Here is a 14,927-nt window from a genome sequence, read left to right on the forward strand (position 1 = left end):
TAGCCTATATAAATTGAGGGATCCCTAATTTTTGGTAGGTTTTAAGATGTAATCTGTAAACTTTACAGATTGTAATATAAAAATTGTGATTTTGGTCGATATAAATAAAACTGACAATTACTCTTTTCATTTCTAGCTTCAATACTGTATCACACTATGAGTTACAGGAATGCAGCTCTAGTGAATGCAAAGTTTCTAGGATATAGATATTTCAAATGAAAAACTACGACATCAAAGGAACAATTATATTTTTATTTTTGCTATTTACAATATATTACACAAGTTCATTCCACACAATTGAAAAAACAGTATATGACATAAAACAAAAAAACATACATTGAAAGAACATATTATATTAGGCAATAATGGTTAAAGTGCACAGGTAGACATTGGATCTGCCATTTCAGATGAAATTAATTTGACGATTTAGCCAAGGAGCCATTTCAACTGCAGGCAGCTCATGCAGCGAGTCATATTGGAAGTGATGTGGCGTAAAGGCTACTTTGGTGAGAGTGGCATTACAGTCAGAATTTCTGTAAGAATACTGATGACCCATTTTCCTACACGAGCCTCTCACAACCTGTCTGGCCTCGCCGAAAGCTCCCCTAACCTTAACAGCAAACTATATTTTTTGGAGACAAAACAAATGAGGTTTTACTGCATGTCTACTGAATGTGCAACCAAACAGAATCCCCCTCAGCTTTTTGCCTGGAACAAGTGGAGATGAGCAAACACTGTTTACTCAATGAATGTGCTTTGAGAAAGACTGAATGAGGTTTCAAAATATACAATGTGCATATAACAAGGCATCAAGACATTCTGGTGTCCCAATAAGAACTGTGACTCATTCCTTTGTCTGACCTGATTATTCACCCATGAAAATCCATTGCTCAATAATAAATAAATATCACTTTCTTATAATCAAAGTACTTTGTAAACACAATTTAAGAAAGGTGCTACATAAGAGTTAATAATGTTATTATTTGCTTGTTCAAAGATTATTACTTGTTGTAATGCTGAAAAGCTTAAGATAAGTAGTACAAATATTTAAATATGGAAGTTCAATTGTTTAATTAGTTAAACCCATGAATTGATGAACTTCAAGTGATATTTTGTGTCTTCACTTGGTTGGAAGTTTTAGCATCAATCGTTCATGTGTCATGTGATCATTACACATGATGCTATGACGTAATACAGCTGGTTCTTCACTAATGTCAGAGTTGAATTGGATACTACAGAGTCACAGTACAGATTTTGTGAACCATGATGATGGAGAAATGACTGTGAAGCTAAATGCAGCTCTATACTCCCCGAATGCAACTCCACCAAAAGAAAACAAATAAACTAATAAAAGTTTTGTGCTAGTGTCTCAAGTTTTTCTGTACAGATGAATTAGATTAATGTCTTCTAAAAGACGCATTGAGGTGCAAAGGAAATTCATAATAAATAAGACAATACTGTACAATAAATAACAAATGTAAATGGGGCCAGTGTATTTAGCCCTCAAAAAAAACTGCTCACCTGTCTGGGGTTTTACCCTGCCTTTTATCCAATGCATGCTGGGATACGTTCCAGCCACTGAGACCCTCACCCCAAACAGGATTACACAGTTTAAGAAAACAGGCAGCTGGTTAATGCTTGGTAAGATATTCATTTTAGATCATAATTTAAAGTGAAAAAACTGTGAATCAGAGATATGACAAAAGCATGTGAAAATGTGACGATTATTAAAGATTACTTTGAGTTTTCACAGCAGTAGGCAAAAAAAAGACTCATCTGAAACTGATCTATGCATGTAGAATACTTTGCAACATCAGTTACATGCATTAACATGTTAATAGAAAATCAGATCTTCAACATATGTTGCTATAGCACAAAGTATCCAGGTTATGGTGTACAGTATAATGTGTGTGCAAATTTAATCAAGGTACGCCCGATAATAGTTTGCAGTGTGTATGAAAATATACTTGGTAGGTGACTAGAAGGCACCAGGAACGTATCTGTTAGATTGAAGAAGAGCCATGAACTCCTGTTTCCTTTCTATCTGGACCATCAGCTTTATGCTCATAACAAGTAAAACCACCTGAGAATGAAATCACAAGAGTAACATGTCAGGTTCAGTAATAGTTACAATGAGATTCTGCTGACCTAGCATCAATTCTGACTACCAGAACCCTTTCTCCTGTGTCTATAATAATAATAATATTTCTACTTAATTTTAACCTTAGCTTGAATTTGGTTTTTAAATATGATAAACCTGCAAAAAATGTGTTTATTGCTATATATTGTATGAAATGTGTGTCAAATCAAATTCATGGCTGTATATAGTCCTATCAAATATATACTGTAAATGTGTAAAAATGTGATAATACAAAAACACATACCCAAAACACTCCGCTTCCAAATTTTATACCCATTGCCAGAGAGAATCCACGTTTCAGTGCAGCAACATAGATTGGTAGACAAGGCTGTAAATAAACATGTAGAGAGAAACACTTAGAAAACTGATTACATGCTATGATGAGTTAGCCTGTTTATTTTTCTTAGCATTCTGGAGATCTTTTACCTCTTGATAAACATACTGGTTCTTTGGAGCCCCAAGTGTTGCGGTGCCTCGCAGTCGAATCTGAATAGGAATACAAAATCCCATTACATACTCACAAATATATGATATGCTCAATGACAAAAATGAAGTTACAAAAATGTTTTTTAATTTCTATGAAAAAATCTCAGATGAAGGTATGATAGCTGAATTATTATGTCAAAGTAATGTTTTTCTTTCATCAAGGTCATCCAAGCCGCAAACTGAAATGTTTTGGTCTAATATACATATATATTATTATTATTATCACATATATATTCTATACTACAAGTGCTGCTGGAGCTCTACTTTTTTAGTAGTACATTTGGACAGACAGTCTTCTCAGTATGTGCCTCAAACTACTAGAATACTCCCCCTACTGATATAAGAGATTGCAACAGCTATCTATCCTTTAAAAATAAACTTAAGAGATGGATTAAAAATAACCAAACTGTAACCATAACTAACCTGCACGGTGATTTATCTGTATGTCTAATGCCTTATATGTCTGTCTGTTTTTAACAATCTGTTGTTTTAATTGTGGCTGATTTGTCACTCTGTTGTTCATTCGGGTTTTTTTCCTTTTCTTTTCTTTTCATTTTTTTTGTTTGTTTGTTGTTGTTTTTTTACTTTTATTTGTATTTATTACTCTTTCTTTCTCTCTGTCCTGACCTGTCAAGGGACAACGGATGAAAACTAGCTATCTTAGCTAATTCCGGTGCATTTACATTTTAATTTGAAATGTTCATGAATGTACATTGTCCCTTTTTAAATAAATAAACTAAACTAAACTTTTTTTCCTTCTCCATGCACCTTGGAAGTGGGTGAAGTAGTGCCAGAAACCTCTATTCTGCTTCTACAAATAAGTGTTTTCCCTCTTGTGGAGAAAGGTAGACTATCTTTACATGATTACAGGTCTGGATCACAAAAAACTAGTGAAAGCAGCAAGGTCTTTTAAATGGTTTTGCACGTGCCCCTTCTGAGCAAATCTGTTGGTATGAGTGCTTCTTGCAAGAGGCTCAATGTGTGGCTTTAAGACAAGTAATCCTGATGAGTCACCTTCACTGTTTATATTCCGTTTATACACCAGTGAAATGAGATACTCACGCATTTTCCTGGATATTGACAGTGACAGGAAGCAGGAAGGTTGGTGCCCCAGTCTTTGTAGCCTTCAACCAGACCACAGCACTTAAACTAGGGGTGACACACACAGAAAGACACACACACACAGGCCAAGTGAAAACCTTCAACATCTGGTATTATGGCCTTTTTTAACTATTTTTTATAAATACGGTCTATTTCAAACACAGCTGTGACATTTCCTTTTCCACCAAAGCATCTTTTTTGCAGCCCAGGTTCCCCTATGGTCAGGCTGTTTTGGAAGCTATTTACATAAAATCTGCATTATTAATGAAGACAGTATACTGTATAGGAAAAACCATGTCTAAAGAGATTGCTAGCTAAGCTTTAACACAGATACACATACTTAAGCAGAGAAACAGAAAGAAACCATGTTTATGTGTAGGCTTGTTTTAAAACTTAATCCAAAGATTGAAGATGAAAAAGTTGAGAAATCTGCTGAAGTCTGGTGAAGTAGCCAATTGGCTGTGAAATGTGCGGAACAAACGTTTGCCAGTAAAGGAGAGAAGATCATCTCCAACAATGAATGTCAGTCATTGTAACGTTCAATGTAACGTTTCATCCTCTGGAAAGCTGGAAAGACTTTTAGCTCCTGAACAGCCAGCAACACTTCCAGTGTCCTGCTTTGCTTGTCATCTGGCTGCACTGCAAACTCTGACTAAAGAAGTTACAGCATGGGTTGGCTCATGCTAAAGCTTCCTAGCATATTTGATTTGACTCTCTGGTATGATGTATTAACAGATCCTGCCACTTCTCACACATTTTTTACATCACAGAAGGACCCCCACCATCACCCTAATCCAACCCAAAGCTCATTTTTCTTGTTTTCCACAATACTAACCCTTTAAGTTATCCAAAATCAACAAATAAAAACAGGACAGAATGCATTGCACAATATAAAACACAACAATCTGCTTGCATGAATGACCCTTTGGACCATGCAGTGACATTGCACAATCCCTTCATCATCAACAAGTGATATAGTTGGTCCAGAATGCTGCAGCTTATCTTTTAACAGGAACACACAAGTGAGAGCCCATTTCCCAAGTACTAGCCTCCCCCCACTGGCTCTCTGTGCATTTTATGATTGATTTTAAGGTTATATTGACTGCCTACAAATCATTAAATGGGCAAGCTTTAATCTATTTCTCTGACCTTTGGCAACCGCTCTGAAAGTCCATGACATGTCATGGACTTTTTGTGTTTTGGGGTTTTTGGTTTTGTATGTTGCAGCTGGGGAAGGCTACAGTGTTTATATATTTTATTAAGCTATGCCAGTCAACTTGTGGAGTCATTTCTTACGCTGTTCTATTATTCACTTTAAGTAAAAATACAGAGATCTGATATTGGCATTTGTGGACCTATGGGTTAAGTTTGTTTATGTTTTCTGCCTTTGGGTTTTAGTGTGTCTTTAATAAAATCTAAGTCCTGGCTGACATCTCTTATAGATCATTTGTGTTATTTTCAGGGACATTTTTTCCCTGCTGTGTTTCTGTGCTTGCTTTTCCCTCCTCTGCTCATTGACACACCTGCCCTCCATCAAGACTCATTAGTCCTGCCCTGTTTCCAGTTTCATCCCCAGCCGTTCTGTCATTAGTTCTGTTTATATTTTAGTTCTGGTTTTCCATCTTTGTTGCATCCTTTCTTCAAATCTGTTTGGTCTGCTCTTGCAGTATTCTGTTTTGCTATGACCTGACAGCCTTGTTTTGCATGCACAAGCCTTAAAGCCTTTATTAAGGACATTTCTTAAGTCTGCTGTTCTCTGCACTTGGGTCCATTTGACACACATGGCCCATAAAGGTTACTCAGGTCCACTGAGCAGATGTTTCTGCTTGTTTAAAGAACAAAGTTGAAGCACAGGAAAGGTTGTGCCTTTGCACTTATAGACCCCAAACACTATTTACAACCATATGCATATGTATGAGGTGAGAGGAAGTGGATACCTCTTTAAGATAAGACCCGCCTGCTTGTTCAGCCACACCCAAGAGGTTCCATATACTGCAGGCATGGCCTCATCTCTGTTTGTTCATCACCTGACTGCTTCTTTGGTGTTTTTCCTCTTTATTCTTCTAAACTTGCTGCCTTAAACCAGTCATGCTCCAGTGGCCTCTGACAAGCTGCAGGTTGTTTCTTCTCTCATGCCCCCTAATGCTTCTATTTGCCCTACTGCTCCTGACTTTAGTGGCCGTTTTGCAATGGTGTTCCCACTTTTAAAATGTATTTTTCTGGCAAAAACCTCGAAAGAATAAGTCCCAAACTACCCCTAAGATAACACACTCAGGTGGTTGTCTGTGTGGAACGCAGTCAAAATCAGCTAACACCTGACCTGAAACTGCACAGAGCTTTCTGCTGGTATTAATAGAAAGCTAAGCTAACCACACTATGCTAATTGTAAACAGTGGAGTTTGGCACAGATGTACAGCAAGCTAGCAGGGATAATCTTGTGTGGGTTTTTCTGTACCATAGTCAAATGTGTGGCTTGTAGGCCATCAGCAGTTCAGGAATAAGCAAATAATCCCTTCCCACACATACATGGACATGGAGTATTATATAATGGCTGTATCAACAGAGATGAGAAATAGTCTCCTCACTGAGAGAGGTTAAAACCTAATGTTTTTGTGTTGGACTTATAAATTTTATTAATACCAGTCATGTGACGAGATCATGCCTTTCTAAATCCATAGAAGTTGGAACAGTGCTGATAAAATATTTGAGAATTAAGCTTTTATAGATGGACAGATGGACACAGTGCACAGATGCATTGGTAAACAACAGAATGGACTAACAGTGAACCAATGTAGAGCTGAAGTCATAGAAATAACAGCAACTTCTTTGTGGTCAAAATGCTAGTGCTCTTTATATTTGGATTTTCATATTGTAAAAACGTCCCCTTATTAATTAACTTAAAAGTAAGTCAAAGTAAATAAGTTACTTACGTGTGCTTGAATACTGTACAGTAGGGTCCTGTTGGCTTTGTTGGTTCCACTAAGTGGCATCATGGCCAGCAACTTGGATTCCTCCCGGACCACACCTGTCTGAGGAGAGAAATCGCATTGAGCACTTTTATATTACACAGTATTAAAAAGTTGTAGGTTATGTTTACACCATGGAAATGAAATGCTGCAGAAAATTAGATGTAAATGCAAAACATTCAAGTACTGTACCTCATAAACGTCTTGGTAACTTAATGCTGTTTTAACAATTATTGTTTGACTGGCTGCTGCCATCCCAGCTGCAAACTACACACACACACACACACACACACACACACACACACACACACACACACACACACACACACACACACACACACACAACCATTGATAGTAAGTGAGAAAGAAACATCAACTTCCCTACATAAATAAAAGTTTGTGCAAAAATTGTGCACAATATTTGCTTTTCTCAACACATTCCTCCTCTTGACCACAAAGATACAGGAATACATGCACAAGCAGAAAAGACACACACTAAGAGATTTTTCAGTTTTGTTTTTTTTACCAGAATCAAACACCATCTCTTTCCTTTACAAGCTCCAATCACACCGAGCACTGACAGCAGCAGACAGCCAATTTCTAGGACGTAGAGTATCACTACAGAAACATTGGACACCAGCTGAGGAGAGAAATAACACTGATGTTAAAAGAACATTTTATGGACATATACCCTGATCAACTCTGCTATTTTTATTTAATGTAAAAAAGAATCTAATTTCAAATCCACTTGTTAACTCATTTAATTACAAATATTGTATTTTGATTATTTGTTTTCAGAGATGAAGCACATGATTGCCATGTTAACATGGCTTTAAAAGGGGTCATAGGCCAGGGTCACTTACTGACCATTACCCTTAACACCTGAAGATAATTCACCATCTTGTTCAAGGACACGTCACTAGGCAGATGCTTGCCAACATTAGCGGGCTTGAACTCTTGTTTTTCCAGGGAAAGGACAATATAAAAACCGCTGTAGTGGGTGGCAGCAATATTGATGGAAGACCCAGCATGTAAGCCTATTAATCATTCCCAGGGTTTTCTTGGTTATCCATTCACTTGTGTTATCTATCATTATTTTAACCCAGTCACAAGAAAAAAGACAGTCTTACTTGGCCGGCTTGTAAGAGGTCCCTATGACCCGCCACTGTCATCGTCAACATGAAGAAGCACAGTGCCTTTTGAAGAAAAGAAAACATAACATTAGATCTGCAAAGTACTCCAAGTTAAAACTACCCTTCCCTTTGTTACATTTTTACACATTTTTTTGTTTAGGTTAAAATGTTATTAATAAGGTAATAGCACTCTAAAATGTTAGAGAGATCCACCAGGCATAGAAACTCATCATTATTCCATTCTCATAATATTCTGTGAATACTCTGACCAATCATATCATTCGGTCTGAATGATATGGGGGGGGGGGGGGCGACATAGGAGGGAGGAGGGGTTGTTGCTGTTCAAGTTTTTTCAAAGTGCTGTGTGAAATGCAAGAAAGGTAAGAGTCACTTTAAGACATGAAAGTGCTCAAGGCTATACAAGAAAGAAATATCTTTGTCATCACATGTGTCTTTACACTTGTGCTGTCTTTTGGTGAACTCAAAGGTGTCACCCCTTGCAGGGAGAGGAGCTGATTTAGGAACAGAGCATGATTATGGCAACAGCACGCCATCTACTGTAAGATCAGTCCAAAATTGAAATAATGATGGTCTAATCTTGCCATTACATGACATTCACATCACAGCCAAGTCCAGGCCTACTGACTGTGAGTGTTAACTCACAGATGACAACAAAAACACAGTGTCAACATGAGCATCATTAGACAGTTTGATGAGGGAGGAAAATTGTATGTTTTTTGTTTATCATTTTTTGTAAATGCAAATGTATAAGCATAATTTTGATACAGCTACTCCTGAATGTATTTCTCATATCTTTAAATGTGTAATGTTAAATTATTATAGTAGCTATACATTGGACTGCAGGCGTTGCAACATCATACATCATTTTGATGGAGGAGGCTTGCTTCCATCTCTGTGTGTGAGACATGCATAACATCTTTAATTGGATTGATGATAAAGTGAGTAGTGATTTAGGACAAATTAACAGTATCCAACCACAAACGACTATATAATCGGAGAAACAGACAATAAAAGGCAATCAGATAGGCCTCCTTGGCTTAACTTGCATTCATAACCAGTGAAATCTACCTACCATATTCACAGCACATGCGAAAATAAACGGCCTTTTCAGGCTCGTTTTATCCGCCACCACGACCACTGCGCTCCGCTGCATGCTGCCGATGATCTGCCAGGCTTTAAAACGCCCTTTCAGACACAGAAAACGTTAAGGTTATATAGACCTGCTGTGATGTTAACAGTGAAGCATCTATCCGCACAGGACGTCACTGTGATGTACAGGATGAGGGGGTCTGTGCCGCCTTCACGTGCAGTCGGAAGTGTCGGAATCAAGGGGATTAGCGCACAGGAATGACGTTCAGCGGTTCAGGCATGATGGTTGCATACAATATGAGCAGGAAGATCAGATGTCTCCACAGAAATCAACACAACCCTTACCATCCTCTAATATATATATTTAATTTTGCATTACTTTTATTAAGAATTAAACTTGTCAGACGTGTTTATTTCTCAACATGAATGTGTAGATGCAGTTTCGAAGACTTGCTTATACTATATAATATATATATGTTAAAAAAATAAACACAAAATGATGCTCAAACATTTAAAAGGATTTTCTTTAATTCCTACTGCATAACATATCATATCTTTCAACGAGTTGGAAAAAGCAGATGTGATGTCATGCAGCAGAGGAAAAATGGAAAAAGCCAGAATCTTATTAGGGATGTGGGCAGCCCTATGATAGGAATGCTGTGCATAAGCAGAAAATCTCTTAATTTTACAGTAAATTCAATTTCTAACTGATTATCATCTAACTAGTTCTTCATCTGCTCGTAACCTCCTGTTCTTTGTTGGCTGTCTGAGATGTTTTCTATTCTGCCAGACCACATGGGGGCTGTACTGTAGATCCCTTTTTCCCTTAAACTGCAGCATTACTGATCACAGTTTAGTGAGAGTCTTTTGGTCAGTGTTGTGTTGTTACTAGGCCTACTTGAAACTTCCAAATAACATTTTCCCCACTGAAAAAACATGTACATATCTGCTTATTTGTCATTCTTATCCTGCCTGAATAATTGAAATCCAAGTTACCATTTTATGACTATAACACTATCCAAAAACAATTATTGTCCCAAAGGTCTATGAGGTTATCTAAGCTCCTTTATAAACTGCATTTCCCACAATCCCTCAGCTGTAATGGGGCTGGGCCACTTTGTAGAACAGGTAGGGTGGAATTCTATTGTTTCCACAGGTGCTATGTAGAGAGAGAGAGAGAGAGAGAGAGTGAGCGAGAGAGAGAGAGAGAGAGAGAGAGAGAGAGAATGAAAGAGAGAGAGGAACCTGCTATATAAGTCAGTAAGACCAGGAAAGACTGATGAGAGAGGGAGACAGCGATAAAGAGAGGGGGAGAGACACAGGAGAAGAAATTTGACACATGTGAACGAAAAGCAGGTGAATCTGACAGCACCCTGGAATTACTGATGAAACAGCAGTTTTTCATCCATTTTTGTTTTTTACATTCTATTTTAGTTAGCAAAAATTCCTCTTTTTGTTGACAGACCGCTCACCTGTGCAGGAGGCCAAAAATGATGGGATGTGTATTTATGCTTTCTGTTGCTGCGGGCTATAAAGTGGGTCAACACCTGAGAAGGAGCTGAAAGGAGCAGCAGCAACAAAACTGAGGCAGTTTTTGTCCCGCTGAAAGAGAGTGAGACAGGCAGGCTGAGCTGGTGAGAGACACAACAGCAGAATTAGAGACTATAACTGAAAAAGACACACTTACTTACTGTTGCTATACATTTTTTGTAAAGCAGTAAATGTGTAGTCAGGTGCTTTTTAACTTCCCAGCAGCACTGTTTTTTTTTTGTTTTTTTTAAAAAGGAATTTACATCTTGACAAACTTTCCTACAACCTCAAACTGGTTTTACAAGCTACATGAGGACTCATTTAACTGAATTCACCCTGCTGTTAGGAATCTAACCTGAATGAATGAATGAAACTGGGTTCGATTTTCCATCCTTTTCAATTCTCATTCAAGCACAAGAGTGACTTTACATCTCTCAGCGTAAAGGCCAAACATTCCTGCTGATCTACAGTCGTCTGCAGTTGTTTGCTCTTTTCTCGCACTCTCACAGCCACAGAGAGAAACTCTTGCTCTACCTCCAACATGCAGACCCCGGGACCCGAACATGACGATTCTTTTGATTTCCTGTTTAAGATCATCCTGATTGGAGACTCTAATGTAGGAAAAACCTGCGTGGTTCAGAATTTTAAGTCAGGGTTTTTCTCAGAGAAACAGCAGAACACCATTGGGGTGGATTTCACTGTACGAACCTTGGATATTGAGGGGAAGAAAGTGAAGGTTAGTATGTGGTGTGTTTGTGTGTGTGTGTGTGTGTGTGTGTGTGTGTGTGTGTTTGTAGTGGACCTAAAGACATACATATCAATGGACATATGTAAATGTGGGGTCTGTCAAGTTTATTGCACTGATATTAAAACATAAAGCAGCCAACATTTAAAACCCTGAATTACAAAAAACCAAGCTGCATACATCTGTTAAACCAACCACAGGTAGAGGCAGAACTTCAAGAATATCCATTCAAAAATGAAGTTATTAGAATAGATAAAACACAGCTGTAAAAAGAGTTTGGACATTTAAACGATTGATTTAAGAAACACCATCAAAATGGAGCACACTCTTGCATATGACTGTTGTATAATGTAAAAGTTTTGCATTTGGAAGAGCTAAATAAGGACCATAAGAAGACAGTATTTCACAGTGTTTGTTGCTAAATACCCTGATCACTGATCATTATCATGAAGACTTGCTGGTGTCAGCTGCCTCTGACAATGACAGGCTGCTCAACATGATTGCAGGTCTTTTTTGTTAACTTTAGAAGAGTAAAGGTTATCATTTGTCTTAAAGGATAGCAATATTTTCTCTTCCTGCCAAAGATGCAAAAGAGGACAGCCCGGTGTGATGGCCTTTTCCAGGATTAGAAGTAAATTTACCTTTGGTAAAAATGTCAGTTAGACACCATCCAAAACAAGTTAGACGAGCTGTAAGCATGCAGGACCTGAACTTCAGGTTTCTCTGCCCCGTGTTTTGTACAGACAAAAACAAGCCTGGAATGATTTCTTTTCTTCTGTAGCCTCATGACAGGAAAGGAAGTCAATGATGTAGTTCTGATAAGTTCCGCATGAATCAAAAGTCAATATGTCACTGCAATATTCACTGCTAAAATCAGATTAGTACCAGCGCTGCTCCTTTTGTTTGGGAAAGTCAATATGGAAGAAAACATACAACTTTACAAGTGAAATTAGGTTGAATGCATTTATTTACATTACTTAGAACAAACAGAAGGGCTTAAGTCTGAAACCCATTTAATGTTTAATTCAATTTATTCAGTTAAAACATCACTAACTTATAAACTGATCATTTCCTGTCAGGTGCTGTGTGTAAATATGCCCAGAACAAGCCACTTTCTGTATTGATATATCAACATTTCTACATTCACACTGTCTCTCTCACGAGGTTAATGTGTAAATATGTTCTAGCCATGGGCAAAGTGGAGTCTGTTACACAACACACACACACAAACATATATAGAAAAACACACCTATAGGAACTGTATTGTTCTGTGGCTCAGCTATTTAGATGATTCATTCATGGCACACCTTATCAACAGAAAGATGTTATCCACTTACCTTAAATGTAGGACAGAACATTCATCCTGATCTTTCAGCATTTATGGTTAACAGAAATATATAAATATATGTCTGACCACAGGCAAGCTGTTAGCTGCACTTAACAGTCTGTTAGCATTACTTTCAAATCAACAAATCTGTCATTTCAAGCTTGTAAAAGTAACACAAAGAGTTAAATTATTTGGTGATTCTAGAGTTTTGGATACAGGCAAGTAAAAAAAAGACTCCTGTTTCCATGTTTCACCTCAACCCCCAACCAGCATTTCAAGCCTGAGGCTGTACATTTGAGCCAGCCTGTTTAGTACATTTCACTTCTGTTTTTCTTTGGTAATCAGCAAACATTACTGTGCTATTTTTTAAAACCCACATACTGTATGCAGAGTGATGTTTTCCTTGAATTTTAGAGTTAGTTTTAAAGTGAATCACTACACTCCCTGCTGTCTTTTATCTTTACTGCGTGCATTCAAAGCATTAAGCACCATAAGGCAGGGAGGAAAGCACAGGATTTGTTTAGGGAGCTGATCACCATAAGATCTGGTTTGGAAGCTTATTCAGCAAAAGTAGCCGCTGTTCAAAACCTTCAACACTGCTCCTGAAAACAAACAGGTTGAGCTCAAGAGTCTGAATCTGTTGCTATGGGAGCTGTTACCACGTTGACATGTGTTCTGTGCTGTCAGATGCTTGGGGACTATCCTGCTGTGGGAAACCAAGGAATCACTATTTCCACAGAGAGCGAGAGTGTGTGTGTGTGTGTGTGTGTGTGTGTGTGTGTGTGTGTGTGTGTATGCATGTAAAGCATCCATCCAGTCATTTGTATTGCAGCTATATATAGCTGTGTGAATGTTAAAGATGATTCACTGTTTTTACATTTGTGTGTTTGTGTCATAGATGCAGGTGTGGGACACAGCAGGACAGGAGAGGTTTCGTACCATCACCCAGAGCTACTACCGCAGTGCTCATGGCGCCATGATCACTTATGACATCACACGCCGCTCGACCTTTGACTCGGTGAGCGAGTGGATCCGAGAGGTGGAGCTCTATGGAGCAGCCAATGTGGTGCTGGTTCTCATAGGTGAGTATGGATGTGACTGTTACACGTGAGTGCACATATTTTTGTGCACAAAGACACATGGACAAAATAACAGGAACATCTGAGAATATACTGCAATGATAATAGTTTATATTGTAAGCTTTCCTGCTTCAGATTTTTTTTCTCAGTTGGTGCTGAAAGATTTTCTCCACCAACTGAGTAGCATGCTTCAGTAGTCAGAGAATACTCTGATGCTGCATAAATGATGTCTTCCCAGGACAGACTGCAATTTCTGAATGTAGTTAGAGGTAATAATTTGAACTTAAGCTAACAGGTGTGGCTTTTTAAATGCCTTTTAATAGCATAGGTAGCTGCAGAGGAATCAATATTTTGAGTATGCACTGGATATACACAGAGCACTCCACATAAGTATCAAGCCTGCACAGGGATTTCAAGTTCACTCAGTCACTGCAGCTCTTTTCCCTCTTGGTAGGACACTTACACAAAGCAATAGCACAGTCCAACACTCCAAATAAGTCCTCATAATATGACACACAGAGAAACAGAGAAAGAATGTAAATCAATTATTTTCTAACTGTACAATTATTTCTGTTATGCATATGTAAATTCAAAAAAACAATCCCAAATTTACAAACAGGTTATCAATAATTGTGCTTTTGTGTGGTGAAAGTGACTTTAAGTTCAACTTGGTTTCTTTGGGCCTGTGACTAATCTAATTGTGTCGGTAGAGAAAAAAGATTTCAACTCAGTGGATCAATAATGTCCTAAGAAAATGCACCATCTCTTTGCAGTAGCACTACAGTGTTCATACACTGTTGGGATAATAGATAATAAATCTTTTGTGATAGAGACTCTGGTGAGATATTAAAGTTTATCTGAAGTTGAAGTGGTATCCTAAGGTGTTTTGTCTGCATCTTAGTTTCCCATGTGTTTCATTCTAGGTAATAAATGTGACTTGGAGAAAGAGCGTGAGGTTCTATTTGAGGAATCCTGCAGTTTGGCAAAAGAGAGGGGTATCCTAGCTGCTCTAGAAACATCTGCAAAGGTAATAACTATCTTCATGCACATTAAGCACACATCAGTTAAATTTTGGTCGGATGAAATAGCAAACCTAAGTTCCCCCTCTGTATGACTATATCTAGGAGAGTCAGAATGTACAAGAAGCCTTCATGATGATGGCGAGGGAGCTGCTGTCTCGTAATGGCCTTCATGTCCAGCAGGGAGATGTGGAGAGCGACGGCAGAACACCCAGAGTTCTCCTCAGGGCCAACTCTCGGCCAGTGAACGGCGCTGCTTACACAACACCAGAAAAGAAGTCGTGTTGTTGA

The 14,927-nt window shown here is 38.2% G+C and overlaps 2 protein-coding genes across 2 annotated transcripts; one reads left to right on the forward strand and one right to left on the reverse strand.

Moving 5' to 3' along the window:
* Positions 1 to 243: 243 nt before the first annotated feature.
* On the reverse strand, positions 244 to 9,042 carry LOC128353288 (tetraspanin-8-like). Its single transcript, XM_053313978.1, has 9 exons — positions 8,920 to 9,042; positions 7,824 to 7,889; positions 7,220 to 7,333; positions 6,886 to 6,960; positions 6,658 to 6,756; positions 3,689 to 3,775; positions 2,567 to 2,626; positions 2,385 to 2,468; positions 244 to 2,083 (listed from the first exon to the last, which is right to left on the reverse strand). Exons 1-9 carry the CDS (start codon positions 8,998 to 9,000, stop codon positions 1,979 to 1,981), a joined length of 771 nt encoding a protein of 256 aa, XP_053169953.1. The 5' UTR covers positions 9,001 to 9,042; the 3' UTR covers positions 244 to 1,978.
* A 1,965-nt stretch (positions 9,043 to 11,007) lies between these two features.
* LOC128385274 (ras-related protein Rab-19-like) lies at positions 11,008 to 14,927 on the forward strand. Its single transcript, XM_053344133.1, has 4 exons — positions 11,008 to 11,202; positions 13,437 to 13,620; positions 14,541 to 14,644; positions 14,742 to 14,927. Exons 1-4 carry the CDS (start codon positions 11,008 to 11,010, stop codon positions 14,925 to 14,927), a joined length of 669 nt encoding a protein of 222 aa, XP_053200108.1.

Source organism: Scomber japonicus, chromosome 23, assembly GCF_027409825.1.
Source record: "Scomber japonicus isolate fScoJap1 chromosome 23, fScoJap1.pri, whole genome shotgun sequence".
Lineage (NCBI taxonomy): Eukaryota > Metazoa > Chordata > Actinopteri > Scombriformes > Scombridae > Scomber > Scomber japonicus.

Coding starts and splice junctions, on each gene's coding strand:
- LOC128353288 (XM_053313978.1), bottom strand. CDS start 9,000: ATGCAGCGGAGCGCAGTGGTCGTGGTGGCGGATAAAACGAGCCTGAAA. Junction 2,469..2,566: donor ACCAGTATGTTTATCAAGAG/GTAAAAGATCTC, acceptor GTTTATTTACAG/CCTTGTCTACCAATCTATGT. Junction 2,084..2,384: donor TTGGAAGCGGAGTGTTTTGG/GTATGTGTTTTT, acceptor TTTCATTCTCAG/GTGGTTTTACTTGTTATGAG.
- LOC128385274 (XM_053344133.1), top strand. CDS start 11,008: ATGCAGACCCCGGGACCCGAACATGACGATTCTTTTGATTTCCTGTTT. Junction 13,621..14,540: donor TGTGGTGCTGGTTCTCATAG/GTGAGTATGGAT, acceptor GTTTCATTCTAG/GTAATAAATGTGACTTGGAG. Junction 14,645..14,741: donor CTCTAGAAACATCTGCAAAG/GTAATAACTATC, acceptor GACTATATCTAG/GAGAGTCAGAATGTACAAGA.